Here is a 15,514-nt window from a genome sequence, read left to right on the forward strand (position 1 = left end):
AGCTCCAGCTGTCTGGCCTGTTGATAATGTTTCTTGGAAGCATGCTTTCTACTCCTGACACCACAGCTCAAGGGGCTGGTAGAAAACTGCTTCCATTTAAAATAAGAAGGCAGCAGCTCTCTCCTGGAAGTGGAGGAAAATCTGCAGTCCATACTGGTTCAGGATCAGAAGGCACCTTACACGGAACTGAGTGGCCCCACTAGCCTGTACTTCAGAACCTACTCATGGACAGAGAAACATCCAGCATCACATCCTACTTGCATGTCAACCAGGAAGTAGACATATCCACAAGACCCTTAACACACCCACGCCCTACAAGTCATGGTCAGAAATTTCTAGGTGCTTCAGGTTTCTGACCGGTATCATTATTTTGTGTGACTCCGCAAGCCCCAGGGACCTTTACCATTTTCATTTTACGTTCTATGTCATGTGTTTTCCCTGACTTGTGGTAACATACAAAACACAAAAAACGTAATGCATATGAACAAACTGTCACTTTGAGGTTTGATTATTGCTTACTGCTCTTGTCTAGATGGGGGTTAGCAGTTTTTCTGAGTATGACTTGTTGGATTCTTTCTTTGGTGGAGGGTTAGGCTTGTGATTGGAAAATAAGCTGAAATCATTATAAAATTAAAAAAAAATAAGGAGGCAGCAGGGTGGAGTGTGGGTGACAGGGAGGACAGAGTGGGAAGTATACTTGGGCTCTTAAATCTGTGTATCTGAAATTCATAAAACTTGTTGACCTTATAGAAATTTATAACTTCAATTTGGGCCCGGCGCGGTGGTGCAAGTGGTTAAGTCCTCGCCTTGCACGCCCGGGATCCCATATGGGCGCCGGTTCTAATCCCGGCAGCCCCGCTTCCCTTCCAGCTCCCTGCCTGTGGCCTGGGAAAGCAGTTGAGGACGGCCCAAAGCTTTGGGACCCTGCACCCGCGTGGGAGACCCGGAAGAGGCTCCTGGCTTCAGATCGGCATAGTATCGGCCCGTTGCGGCTCACTTGGGGAGTGAATCATCGGATGGAAGATCTTCCTCTCTGTCTCTCCTCTCTGTATATCCGCCTTTCCAATAAAAAATAATAAAAATAAATCTTTAAAGAAATTTATAACTTCAATTTTAAAAGGAACAAGCTGTTGATATGTATACTCAAGCAGATCTCAAGAGAAGTATACTGATTTCAGAAACCCAATGCAAAAGACTACAAATTGTATAATTTCATTGATTATTGATTTCCAGGAGTTGGGATGGGAGTTAAAAGAAAAGAAAGACAGGCAGGTGGGTATATTAATAAGAGAAAAGTGCAAGAGATGAGACAGGCATTGTGGGGTGGTGGGTTAAGTCACTACCTGTGGTGCTGGCTGATTCAAGTCTCTGATACTCAAATTCCAATACAGCTGCCTGCTAATGTGCCTGGGAAAGCAACAGAAAAGGCTTTATATGCATTACAATACACCTGCCTGCCAACGTGCCTGGGAAAACAACAGATGGCCCACATGATGGAGTTCCCACGTTCATGTGGGAGACCTGGAAGAAGCTTCTGGCTCCTTGCTTTTGACATGGCCCAGCTCCAGCTGTTACAGCCATTTGGGGAGCAAGCCATCCGATAAATGATCTCTTGCTGTTTCTCCCTCTTTCTCTGTAACTCTTTCAAATAAAATAAATCCTTTTAAAAATAATTTGTATTGATTTTTCACCACTTTATAGGCTACTCTTTTAAAATTAATTTTTATTTGAAATGAAGATTTACAGAGAGAAGAGACTGAGAGTTTTTCTCTGCTGCTTTGCCCCTCAAATGGCCACAATGGCTGATTGGCACTTCATCTTAGCCAAAAGGTCAAGAAGCGATAGTTGAGCCCAATCTGAAGCCAGGAAGCAGGAACTTTCTCCAGGTCTTCCTCTTGAGAGCAGGGACCTAAGGTTTTCAGCCATCCTCTGCTGCTTTCTCAGGTCATAGTATGGAGCGGGCTCAGAAGTGGAGTAGCCAGGACACAAACCGATGCCTGTATGGGATGCTAGAGCCACGGCAGATGCTGGACTGCATAAAATAAACCTTTTTAGTGTACAAGAGATGCCTGTGCCAAAGCAATTACTGTCTGACCTGACTGTGGTGGAAAACACATGAATCCATAATGTGATAGAACAACTAAGAATGAAACAAATCGCATAACTTAAAAAGTCAATAAAGAAAAGCTGCTTCTATTGCTTGCTAATGTTTCCTTAAGTTGGGTGAAACACACATAGACACGATAGTACAATTTATACCATTCTAAATGGCTTTAAATGTTTTAGAATAAGGTTTTTTTAAAGGAAAAAAAGAACAATACTGTCTCTATACACAGGAAAACACACAGCCTGTAAGTAACCTGGAATAACCGGATGAAACAGAACACCAGAGAAGAGGGCAGGAACTCATCATGGCAATTTTATTTGCAAATTTAAGGAATCAGAACGTCCATTGGAGGACCAGTGAGCTGTCCATTGTGACTAACACAGCTGGTTTTGTCACCTCTCTGCTTTAAAGCTATTAGGGTTACCGTAAAGCTTTCGGTGTGACATTCTGATACCTTGAGCCCCTACCCCAATATGGGAGATCAGGATGAAACTCTTGGCTTCTGGCTTCGGCCTGACCCAGCCCTGGGCTTTGCGGACCATTTGAGGAGTGACCCAGCAGATGGAAAACGCTGGCTTTCTAATAACTGAATCCTTTTAAAAAACAGTGAGAGTAAATGACTTTAATTCCCACTCTTTTTCTTACCAATACAGAAGCAAAGGTTTCAGAACCTCACACTGAATGTTTTTTAAATGCTCTCCAGTCCACTGAGCTCCATCTGAGAGTTTAAATTTTGATAAGACTTCTGCAGAAAGGTAGTAATCACCACTGCTCACCAGATAGCACTTCTTCATCTTCTCAAGATGTCTGAAATAAAACACATACTCACATAGACACATACATGGATTCAACATAAGTATTAAATTATCTGAAAGCCAATACTGAGCTACAGGGGCACCAAACACTTTGTGCAAACTATTTCTCACAGTTACAGGAACAGAAAAAGTTATCGATGGTAGGCCAAATAATGACCTTCCAAAGCAGTCTAGATTTGAATGACCTTACATGGCAAAAGAGACTGTAGCGATAGGATTGCGTTAAAGAGTTTCATTTGGGCAGCCCCCATGTAACTACAAGGATCCCTCTAAGATGCAGGGTCAGAGCCACAGAGCAAAGGCCAGAGGTCCGAAAGCAGAGAAGACATGTGCTGCTAGCTGTGAAGAACGCAGCATTAACCAAAGAAGCCAGGTAACGGATTCCTGCCAAGAGCCTTCTGATCTCCAGAACTTTCTAAGTAAATAAATAAAGCTTAGCTCTTTTAAGCCAGTACACTTGTTCTAACACTATATGGCAAAAACAGGGCTACATCACAGATCCTGCCAAGCCTACTAGGTTACTTTCAGGTGGCTTCCTTGATACATCTTGAAGAGTGGCAATGACCTTTTATCGCTAACTAATCAAGTCATGCTTCCTAGTTGACCACACGCTGTCTCGTGCTCTTAGAACCATGTGGAACCAGAGCGCTAGGATCTGAATGCCAGTCACACCACTGGGATAACACAGAAGCTGACAGATACATAAAATCATAATGAGAACTGTAATTTTTACTATAACTGTTACACTTTGGGGCAAATTGCAGTAGAAACCAGAGGAAGGGCTTTCCTACAGAAGGAAATCGGTGAGGTTCTTAGATTTACAGTCACTACAATACTCAGAGCTGGATAAAAGAAGTCCGGAAGCCCAGTGGGCCACCAGGGCACAGAGAGAGACTCATCAGGTATTCAGGTAAACGACATCTCCTCAAAGAACGGGACATCTGCTAACAAAGCAGGCAGCTGGGAACAGCAGGTGCTTATGCTGGCCTGAAGTATCTACGTTAGGCTAGTATGGTTATCTGACTGGTAAATTATCTTACAAAAATTCCACATCATTAGTTACTTACAGAAATAAAAAATGGTTTGATTTACAAGCAATTCTAGAAACTATGAGAAGAAGAAACACGCAAGTCCAAATAACTGGTATTTTTACTATCTGAAATCTATGAAATCAGAAAACACTGAAACCAATATGAAATAAAATAAAATGTATTAATACCGACTTCAAAAGTATAAATTGTATTTTGACACTCATTTCAGGATTTCTACCTGGGCCTGAATAACCCACATTAGTATTTTATAATTTAAAAACATATACATTGAAAAATAGAAATACCTATGAAGTCTTCCAGGGTCCTTAAGAACTTTTAACCTCTCAATATCCATCCACAGCCACCAATATCTCTCTCCTAGTGTGCCTTTTATAAATTTCTTAAATCTTTCAAACTCCTTTCTGTTGCCAATGTCGTAAGTTCTGTGAGAAACACACCAGTCCGCCCTGCTCTCTGGTCCAATGCTCTCATTCTTTGAACTTAAGCTCGCCCGTTCTAGCATTTCTTCCGACCTTTCCTTGACAGCTTGAACTGGTGGACTGTGAACACTGTAGTCAAAGAGAAACTCGTAATAGTCCTCAAATACCACTTGTGTTACTTTGTTGAAGTTTACAAAGTCTGGGCTTTCTGATAAAGGCTCTCCAGTAATGCGCTGAATGGCCGTTCTCAAAATAAATTGTATGTAGGCCTTTAAGAATTCTTCACATGTTGAGAAATACAAGGTCAAGCTGTCGTCAGCGTCCTGTTGCTGTTCCAGGTACACTCTCAGAAGAGCTTGAGAAGGGGTGTCTTGGAGAGATACGGATCCCTCTTCTTCAGATTCTGAAATTAACTTAGCAGCTTTAGATGGGCTCTTTTTTGTCCTGGGGTGAACTCCATCATCAAAAATTAAACTCTCTGCGTTAAATCATAAAGGGATTTGGTTAGACCTAAGTATGAAACTTTAATCATTAGTTCCTATCAAGCCAGGAAGCCTTCCAAAGAATTCTAAGGAAAATCTGGAACTAAACCAGTGCCAGGGGGGTGGGTGGGGGGTGGGTAACAGGGATTAACCTGAATGAGAAGTGTGATAAACTAACAGGGATTAACCTGAATGAAAAGTGTGATAAACTGAATATTTGACATTCTTAACACTAGGCATATTTAAAAAGACATTATACATGTTTAAAAGGTATTTCACACTGATATGGAATCTCAATATTTAAGGATCAATTATGTTAAGGTTATTAAATATGTCTATTAAATGATTATACCTGTGTTAATATTTTATATTATATGATAATGATTTTTATCATAGATTATATCATACGTGAACAGGTAAGTACTGGAATTAATACCAGCATTTTTAGGAAAGTCAATATTCTATCTGAAAGATTCAAATGTTGGGGTTAGCACTGTGGTACAGTAGACAAAGCTGCCACTTACAGAACCAGTATACCATATGGGCAGTGGTTCATGACCTGGCTGCTCCACTTATGATCCAGCTCCCTGTTAATGTTCCTAGGAAAGCAGAATTGTCTCAAGTGCTTGTACCCACATGGAAGATAAAGATGCAATTCCTAGCTCCTGGCTTCGGCATGGCCCAGCCCGGACCATTGTGGACACTGGGGTATGAATCAGTGGATGGAAGATCTATTTGTCTGTCTATCTCCCTCTCTCTCTGTAACTCTGTCTTTGAAATAAACAAATCTTTTTATAAAATATTATCAAGCCTATAGTCAATCACTGGAAAATTATAATATAGCAGGTTGGGCATCTCTTCCCAAGATGCTGCATGGGAAGCCTGCATCCTCAAATCCTGGCTCTGCTCCTGATTCGAGCTTCCCGCCAGTGCACACTGAGGGACACATCAGGTGATGACGCAAGCACTCAAGTCCCCACCAGCCAAAAAGGAGATCTGAATTGCCAGCTCCAGGCTTCACCCTGGCCTAGTCCCAGCTGTTGGCATTTTGGGACTGAGGTAGATGGGACATCTCACTACGTCCGCTTCTCATCTCTGACATTCAAATCAACAAACAGAAGTTTTACTATAGCAGAGGTTGAGAGACTATACTTTTGTAAACCTGTGAATGGAAATTGGGCATACAACAGGCCCCATAAATTCAAAGGGATGAATGTGGTAGAGGGCTAGCCAGTCATTTCTGCTCCCCACCTACTGTTATCCTTTTCTTCCTGTTTAACTTTTTTCCTCTAACTTTCTATTACAACATTTTGGCAAAACAGCAAGCAACTTACAAATGCAGCTATTCCTCAGATGGCTTTCTCTTTATCTTGAGATTCGGTTTCGATACTAGAAAACTGTTACTTCTCCTCCCCCGAGGCTGCTTTACTTTAAAGGAATCACATCAAGTCAAATCAAATCTAGGGGTTTTTTTCTCTAGGAATATTAAATGTAATCATTCCATTTCTGGATGATTCCTTCTATTGTCATAGAAGTTTCATGTCACTCACAGGAGCTCCCCACGGTAGGAATATGTTCATTTTCCAAGGTCAAAAACAGTTGGAACTTAAAAGCAGAAGGGAAACTGCATTTTTAGTAACAACCATTTCCTTTCAAGAAGACAGAAGCTCTGCACCCACTCTATTCTAAAGGAAAATTATGAGAGGAAATAAAGACAGACGTTTATTTGGCCACATGTTCATTATGAAGCACTAAGCCAGGAATGTTCTATACATTTAGTAGGCATCACATTCTAATCCTGCACGTGAGAAAAGCAAGGTTTCACTAAGCCAAATAGTTAGTCAAAGACCACACAGCTAATAAGCGTCAGAATTGGGTTCTAAATCCATCTCTTTTTCCTTATGCCTAGCTGTCCCTCAAAAAACAAGATGGATTGGGGCAGATAATCTTCTCCCCTACAATGATAAAGACAGACTTAAAAAAGAGTTCTCAAATCATTCTTGTCCTTTTGTGCTTACCAGAAGCAGATGGAACACCCGGTGATTCTATTTTGTCCTGGGGTATACAGCAAGGTAAGGAAAAGGTTACCACTGTTTCTTGACTTTGTTTTGCTAATGTAAACCAATCTTTTGTTTGAGTATAGGAGGCCTAGGAAGAAAGGACTTAGTTTAATGTAAATTTAGGAGTATATTCCACCAGTCCCAAATATAAACAAATTGTAATCATTTGTATACTACAAATGTTAAAGAAAAATATTCTATAAAAAAAATGTGCTCAGAAAAATTCATTAGCTAAGACAAATGGAAAAGAAACGTTAATGCAGGCATTTTTCATATCTGATAACTAAAGGGAAAAAATGAACCCAATTCCCTTCAAATTCTTCTCTACTCATCAGTCTCAGGCTACTGCTGATGACAGCAGGGTACCAAACCCTACTTCCTGGATTCACTAGAAATTCACGCCATTTGACTTTAACTTGGCAGTCACTGGGGTGCATTAATCCACTGCATATTTGTCCTAACTTTGCCAATTACAACATGCCTCCAATTTGGCCTGACCTGGATCAGTCTTTTGTTAACAATTCTCCCGGTTGTTTTTTAACAGTCTCTACTCTTCAGACCACTGCAAACTTCTCCAGGCTCAGTCACTCCTGTGCCTTAGCCTTGATTTTCACAACCTGCACTGGACACTTCCTGGAGACTGCGTACTGCCTCTGCTTGCTTCTGAAAGCAGCAATTTGCCTTTGCATCTTTGAGCCAGCTAACCCAATTCCTAAGCAGATTCACAAGCTCCTATTATACTTCTCCTGGGAAAATTCCTCTGCTTGCCTCTCTCGGCAATGTTCTCCCCTGTTTTTCCTAGAGAATCCAAGATGTTCAGTCAGACCAGAGAAAGGTCCTGAAGCCGCCTCTAGAGATGCTCACGTCTCATACTGCAGTATCTGGGATATGGTCTTGCCTCTTCTTCCGATCCAGTGTTCCACTCATTAATGTACACTTTGGAAGGCAGAAGATGATGGCTCAAGTACTTGGGTCCCTGCCATCCACATGGAAAATACAGATACAGTTCCTACCACTTAGCTTTGGCCTAGACCAGTCCTGGTTGATACAGGCATTCAAAGAGTGTAACAAGAAGATGGAAGGGTTTTTGGTTTGGTTTGGTTTGGTTTTCCCTTTTTCTCCTCCCCTCCCTTTCTCTCTCTCTCTGCTTTTCAAATAAAAATAAGTAAACTTAAACAAAAAACAGCAGAGAAGGGAGTGTCCAGCATTCTTCTCATTTCTCATTTCTTAGTTCTCAAACCAAATCAGCTGTCAGCACTTAACCTAAGGAATACTCCCTGAAGACAAAAGGCTCAAACATATTATGCAGAATTAAATCGGGCCACCCATGAGACCAAAGCGAGAAAAAGAGGGGGTCGGTGTTGTGGCGTAGTGGGGTACAGCCGCTGCTTGCAATGCTGGTATCTGATATGGGCGCTGATTGAGTCCCAGATGCTTCACTTCCAATCCAGCTCCCTGTTAATGTCCGAGGGAAGCAGTGGAGGATAGCCCAAGTGCTTGGGTCCCTGACATTCAACACAGAAGACCTATAAGAAGCTCCTGGCTCTTGGTTCCTGCCTTTAGTCTGGCCTAGCCCCAGCAACTGTGGCCATTTGGGGAGGTAACCAGTACACAGATTTCTCCTGATCTTAATCTCTCTTCCTTTGTAACTCTTTCAAATAAATAAGTCTTTTTTAAAAAGTGAGAGAAATAAGTGAGAGGTACTTTTGATTTAGTCATTAGAAGAGGTGGATTTTTGCATGCAGATTCTAATTCACTTCTTTCGATTTAAAAAAAATATGCATTTATTTATTTGAAAAACAGTTACAGAGATAAGGAGAGACAGAAATAGAGATGTTACATCAACTTCTTGTTTCATTCCCCAAGAAGTTGCAAGGGCCAGAGCTAAGTCAGGCTGAAGCCAGGAGCCAAGAGTTTCTCCTGAGTCTCCCATGTGGGGGCAGGGACCCATGTGCCACTCAGTCCACCTTCTGCTGCTTTCCCAGGTGCCTGAGCAAGGAGCTAGATTGGAAGAGGATCAGCTGGGACTCAAGCTGGCACCTATAAGGAGGTGCAGGGGTTGTAGGTGGCAGCTTTAACTTACTATGCCACTATGTCAGCTCCAAAAAAGACTGTAATCTACTTTTCTTTCTTCTTTTATTTAAAACCATATCATTTATTATCAACCTTATGTCCATTCCACAATTATTTTCTCGGGGCTTTCATTGTGGTACAACAGGTTAAGCCTCTACCTGCCATGCCAGCATTCCATAGGAGTGTCAGTTCAAGTCCTGGCTGCTCTACTTGTGATCCAAGTACCTGCCAATGTGCCAAGGAAAGCAGTGAAAGATGGACAAGTAGCTGGGTCCTTGCCATGCACATAGGAGACCCAGAGGGAATTCCAGATTCCTGGCTTCAACCTGGCCCAGGCCTGACCCTTGCAGTCATTCAGGGAGACACTGCATCTGTCTCTCCCTTTCTGTCACCGTTCTCCTTGTTTAAGTGGTACAAATGAATTCATGCCCTTAAAACAAGAAATTTCACTGGAGTGCCGAATCACGAAAGAATACTCCTATTTTTACCTCTCCAAGAGAAATGTAGAACTTTTTCATGATTGTAAGATTGTCTTTGTCTTCAACAGGAGGCGGCGGTGGACTGGGTTTTTTCTTCATGACCCAGGAAGAAAAATTTGTACCAACTGTGAAATTCATGCCTGATTCACTCCATCTTACTTGTGAGACCAATTTGGCTAACCTGCATTTTAGAAATCATACAATTTCAAAGTGAGTTTTGCATATGGTAGAATGCAGAAGAAGCAAAAATTTGAATATTCTAACACAACACTCCCTCCTAACTCCATAGAATGATTCTCTCATGATGTGTTAACACCAATGATTTATCCATAGGATTGCTACCCCCCAGCTAGTATCCATTAGGAAGTACTCTGTTCTAAATTGTCTTGTTTTGCAGCCATTGCTTTGGCATAGAGGATAAAGCTGCCACCTACAATGATAGCATCCCACATGGGTGCCAGTTCGTGTCTCAATTGCTCCATTTCCAACTCAGCTCCCTGAAAAACAGAGGATGATGGCCCAAGTGTTTGTCCCCGACCATCATATGGGAGATCTGAATGAAACTCCTGGCTCCTGGTTTCGGCCTGGCCCAGCCCCAACTATTGTAGCCCTCTGGGATAAGATCAAGTATGTAATACATATAAAAGATATCATAAAGGGAAAAAAACTTGGCCCCATACTAGAAGATTCTTTTTCATGCCACACTGACAGTCATTTCTGAATATCTATCATGAAAATACCATTATCACTAATAGATGATTTTAAAAGTATAACATCAAGCAAGTACAACCAAGTAGATTTTTAGGTACTGTTAATGTTAAATCTCTTTGGAGACAACCAAATGATTCTTGACAATGCTCCATCACTCTTATTATAGAACAGGTGAAATCTAAACTCTAATGCATCAAAATTATGTATATAAAGTATAAAAAAAGTGGTTCCAGGAGGAAAAAAAATAGGGCTATGAGTAATGATAGGACTATACTACCTATATTCAAAGTAGCAGTCACTTTCTAGAAATGCTGGGAGTCTTTCCTTTTTGATCCATTTGATTCCTTGTTCACGATTAAGACACTGTTAGGAGAAAATGAAAAAAAGAGAAGAGTGTTAAAGATGGGCCTTTTAGGACAAGCAAGGCCTAATACTAAAATAATAATTCCCAGCTGTTGCCAGGAGCCCTAGCGCCCCCTGTTGTTCACACAGGATAGAACAATTGCCCTGGGTCACTACTGGGCAGCCACTTCTACCCCTCTGGGAACTATTTTAAAATTTTTTCAACCACCCTGTGTTGCCATTTTACAGATTAATACTTTGTATCCAAAAGAACTAATTTTTTTTAAATGGAGGCACAATGAGAATAAAATGAGCCAGTCTAAGTATTTTCAAGGTCAAAAAATAAGGTAAAATAATTGCAAGGGGCAGACATTTGGCAGAGGGTTTAAGATGTAGCTTGGAAGGGCTGTTGTAGCACAGAAGGTAGAGCTGCCACCTGTAGAAGAGGGCTCGAGTGTTTGAGTCCTTGCACCCATATGAGAGACCCAGGAGAGGTCCCTGGTTCCGACTTTCTCTTTCTCTTTCTCTCTCTCTCTGCCTTTCAAATTAAAAAAAAATTTTTTTTACAAAGATGTTGCTTGGTAAAACTAAACAAGTGGAACAGCAAAAGATCAACACAATGAAGAGACATCCAACATAATGGGGAAAAATATTTGCAAACCACCTGACAAAATATAAAATTGTGAATATATAGCAACTTTAAAAACTCAACCAATTCAGTTAAGAAATGGACAAAAGACTTCAAAAGAAAGTTCTCAAAAGAAAAATGCAGGGGCTGGCACAGTGGCACAGCACACTAATCCTTTACCCTTGGTGCCAGCATCCCATATGGGTGCTGGTTCACGTCCCAGCTGTTCCACTTTACAATCCAACTATCTTGTATGGCTGTGCACCCACATGGGAGACCAAAAGAAGCTTCTGGCTCCAGATCTGCACAGCTCCAGCCATTGTAGACATTTGGGGAGTAAATCATTGGATGGAAGATCTTCTCTGTCTCTCCTTCTCTCTGTATATCTAACTTTGCAATAAAAATAAATCAATCTTTAAAAAAATAAAATAAAAATAAAAAATACAAACAGGCACAGTAGCTTAGTGGCTAAAGTTCTCGCTTTGCATGTGCCAGGATCCCATATGAACACTGGTTCATACCCCAGCAGCTCGACTTCCCATCCAGCTCCTTGCCTGTGGCCTGGGAAAGCAACAAAGGACGGCCCAGGGTCTTGGAACCCTGCAACCGTGTGGGAGACCCAGAAGAAGTTTCTGGCTCCTGGTTTCAGATCGGCTCAGCTCTAGCCATTGTGGCCACTTAGGGAGTGAATCAGCAGACAGAAGATCTTCCTCTCTGTCTCTCCTCATCTCTGCATATCCGACTTTCCAATAAAAAAAAAAAAGATCTTTTTTAAACAAAATCTTTTTAAAAGAGAAACAAATGGCCAACAAATATATTTTAAAAAAAAAAGTTCAACATCACTAGTCATGAGGGAAGCGCAAAATCAAACCACCATGAGTTATCAGCTCACTCTTGTCAGAATGGCTAAAACCCAAAAAACAACAAATGCCAGCAATCACGTGGATAAAGGGGAGCACAAATACGTGGCTGATGGTATTGGAAATTAGCACAGCCACAATATCGAGCATGAAGAAAGAAATGAACTCAAATGTATTTTCTTACCATAATGTTGTAGTTGACATTAATGGCCTCATCTGCATAAGGGGCATTAAGGTGAGCAGGTTTAACACCAGTCTTTCCTTCCCTTACAACATCATAGATGGGACTGCGAGGCTGGCAGCTTTGTAGGACTTTTTTCAGTTGCTTTTCCAGATGATGTGGCGCATTGTTAACTACTTCAAAAACTCCGTAATCCACATTAAATCGAATTGCCTCTGAAAATGTCTGCAACATGTACACGAAAAAAATTAAAATATTGTAAAACCCAGAGACTCGCAGTCTTTGGAAAGAGCTGATATATTCTTTTCCTTCTGTTTGTTCTCTTAATGATTTTCCACAATACATTTCTGTAAGTATAGGGATTCATTCCCCATCCTCCCCTTACATGTACAAACATGTACATACATGTACATACACGTACAGGGAGCTCATCTTCTTAATCACAACTTCTACCCTTGTTAGGAGCTGGGAGTTTCCCTGGCTACGTGTCAGGAGCCTTTTCCTTCCCAGGACACATAGACCAGAAGACAAGCATCGGGTATGGTGGGAATTCCCTTTGTGTAAATACGTTGCTTCTGTGCTTCTTACACATACACACCTGGGTCTCTGGTAAGCCATTCTCTTAGAAGGGGCTGGGTTAGCAGGGAAGATTTAGGAAAGGGAAACAAAACAGAAAATAAATAAATAAAAGAAACCGTGTTCCTGTTATCGCCTTCGTCCCTAGGAGCCAGGAAAATCAACAATCTCCCCGTCCCAAAGGACACTGAGGACAATGTGTTCTTCATTTAAGACCATTTCAACAACATTCCTTCATGATGTGACAAGAGAGAGAGACACTGCAAGTGCCATTTCTGAGCTTTTCTCAGTAATTAGTGATGCTGCCAATTTTTATTTAAAGCTAGCCAGCTAATACATGACAGTCAGAAGTCTGAATGTCATCTTGCCAATAAGTAGCTCTGTCATTCTGAGTATATCATTGGGCATATTTAGGATCTCTGTCTCCAGGAGAAGCAAATGGGGCCCTATCTTTTTCTTTCTTTTTTTTTTTTTTTTTTTTGTCTACCGAATTCAGAATCAATTTCCTTTTTCAGGGACTGGCTTTGTGGCACAGTGGGTTAAGCTTCCCTGTAGAAACAAGTCTCCCTGGACCCAGCGATAACACATTTTCCCTGCAATACCATACAGGTTCACATACAATAAAATTGGCATAACTGACCACTCTCTGTACACCAAGCAGAGGGCTAAGAAACAAGTTAGGAAGCTGGGATTCAAACCCAAGGTGTTTTGATTCAAAATCCTATGTGCCTGTTTCTCTGTTTTGACTAGTAAAGGCCCAGAGGTGTGAAGCAACATGGTGATATATGAGGAACTCTGAGCAGTTCGATGCAGTTGAAGTAGAATAGCTACAACTGAAACAGTTTAAGGAACAGGGACAGAAGAAAGGAGACAGATGAGACAGCTAAGATGACATCATCAAGAGCTCTGCATGCTATTTTTAAAAAGTTCAAGCATTCTCTTGATGCTCTGGGTAATAGGGAGACATGGTTGAAAAACAACAAAATCCAAATAAGGGAGCAACATGTCTTCTCCAATTTATGTCTTACAAAGTTCCATGGGTAGCAGTCTAGAAGAGGTGGCGTTTGCTCTCTAGCTCACGAGCTGTGGAGGGAGATGAGCAGAGCCATCACCACACTGTAGGTCTGGCTGCTGTCACAATCTGGTTCTGTGTGACCACGGAATCACCTCTCTGCAAGGGTACCATCCCTGTCACACACAAGTGCTGGGGATGTTTGTAAGGCAACTATCATTTTTTTTTAAGTATGTTGATTTTTTTAAAAATCTGAATTTCTAGATATTGATTTGTGTGAGAGGCAGAAAGAAAGAGAGCAAGTGAGAGCATCCCGGCATCTTGGCTCCCTCCCCAGCTGCCAGCACTAGCCAGGGCTGAAGCTGGGGTAAAAGAACTCATTCGAGGTTTCCTATAAGAGTGCAGAAACCCGATTACTGCAGCCATGTCATTGCCTCCCAGGGTCTGCTTATGCAAAAGCCAGGCTTGTGAGCCAGAACTAGAACTCAAACTCACACACCGTGTGGGCGTCTTGATCACTTAGCTAAACTGGCCATCCCTTATATTCAACTTACATAGAAAAACTGCAACCGAGGCAGGTTAAATGATCTTTTCATTCCCTAGAGTCTGGATTCATGGCTACTAAACTGTCTTACATCTAGGGCTGACAAATCATTTTTGTTAGGGTTTGCAATGGAGAGAGCCACTTAGGATGCACTGTAACCTCCTAAAACACAAAGCCTGAGGAACTAAAAACGCCATTCCCAAAGTTCCTGTAACTCTGGTTCCACATGCAATTCACGTGGACTCATGGAAACACTTGAACTGTGAGTGGGGGGAACTGGGGAAAGCAGTGAGGCATGTCCATTCCCAGGTAGGACAGCTGAGGACCACAGTGCAAGGAGAGACAAAGAACTGATCCAAAACAAGGGTTTTATAGGAAAATCATAAAGGAAAAAAAAAGGAAAATTAGATTTTTTTTATAATGTTCCTACTTATAAGAAATGTAGGCATGATATGTTAAAATATAATTTTTTTGAAACTTAAGAATTCCTCTTTGTGGAATTAATGAAAATGAAATGGGCTCTTTGCCAAGGATAATTAAGTGCTTTCCCATTTTGTAAGTCATACATTAGAATAGATCTCAGAAGGCCCTTACTAGCACTGTGATTCTAGTATTATAAAGATGAGATGGATAACTAATTCAAAGCTTCTGCCAATTACTTGGCTAAAACAATATCAACATTTTTTAATGCTCACATGCCAATTATCTGAGCACAGAAAATACAAACATAAATAAAACACTGATTTTTGCCTCTAGTAGGAAATAGATGATCATTTTCTCTCTGATGAAAAGTGTCAACAAAGTACAGAAATACATTCAAATTCATGGGTTTTATGTTTGGGACCCTGCCATCACACAGGAGACCCAGGTGAAACTCCTGGCTCCTGGCCTCAGCCTGTCCCAGTGCTGGCTGTTGGCGCCATCTGGGGAGTGAACCAGTGGTTAGATCTTTCTGTCTGTCTCTTCCAATCTTTTCGCAACTCTGTCTTTCAAGTAAATAAATCTTCATTAAAAAACAGAGAGGAGAGAACTGGCTAAATTAAGAAGAATGATTAAATAGAAGAAATCATTCTTTTTGAGACTTATCAGTGAAGAGTGGTTTTAATAAACTAGCTAATTCCAGTGTGCCTTCTGCACTTGGTGGTCTGCCAGGCCATGACTGTATCTCCAAGA

General features: G+C 41.3%; 1 protein-coding gene across 1 annotated transcript in view; it reads right to left on the bottom strand.

Moving 5' to 3' along the window:
* The window catches only part of RGS22 (regulator of G protein signaling 22), a 100,666-nt gene that overhangs the window by 65,906 nt on the left and 19,246 nt on the right, over positions 1–15,514 (bottom strand). Inside the window, exons 4-9 of the mRNA XM_040972729.1 lie at positions 12,213–12,434; positions 10,476–10,561; positions 9,497–9,668; positions 6,894–7,023; positions 4,259–4,871; positions 2,753–2,914 (exon numbers count right to left, since the gene is read on the bottom strand). Of these exons, the coding sequence (XP_040828663.1) occupies positions 2,753–2,914; positions 4,259–4,871; positions 6,894–7,023; positions 9,497–9,668; positions 10,476–10,561; positions 12,213–12,434 (1,385 nt within the window). The remainder of the gene's footprint in view (positions 1–2,752; positions 2,915–4,258; positions 4,872–6,893; positions 7,024–9,496; positions 9,669–10,475; positions 10,562–12,212; positions 12,435–15,514) is intronic.

The sequence above is a fragment of the Ochotona curzoniae genome, unplaced genomic scaffold, assembly GCF_017591425.1.
Source record: "Ochotona curzoniae isolate NIBS_2020 unplaced genomic scaffold, NIBS_Ocur_1.0 contig_2318, whole genome shotgun sequence".
NCBI classification, from domain to species: Eukaryota; Metazoa; Chordata; class Mammalia; order Lagomorpha; family Ochotonidae; genus Ochotona; species Ochotona curzoniae.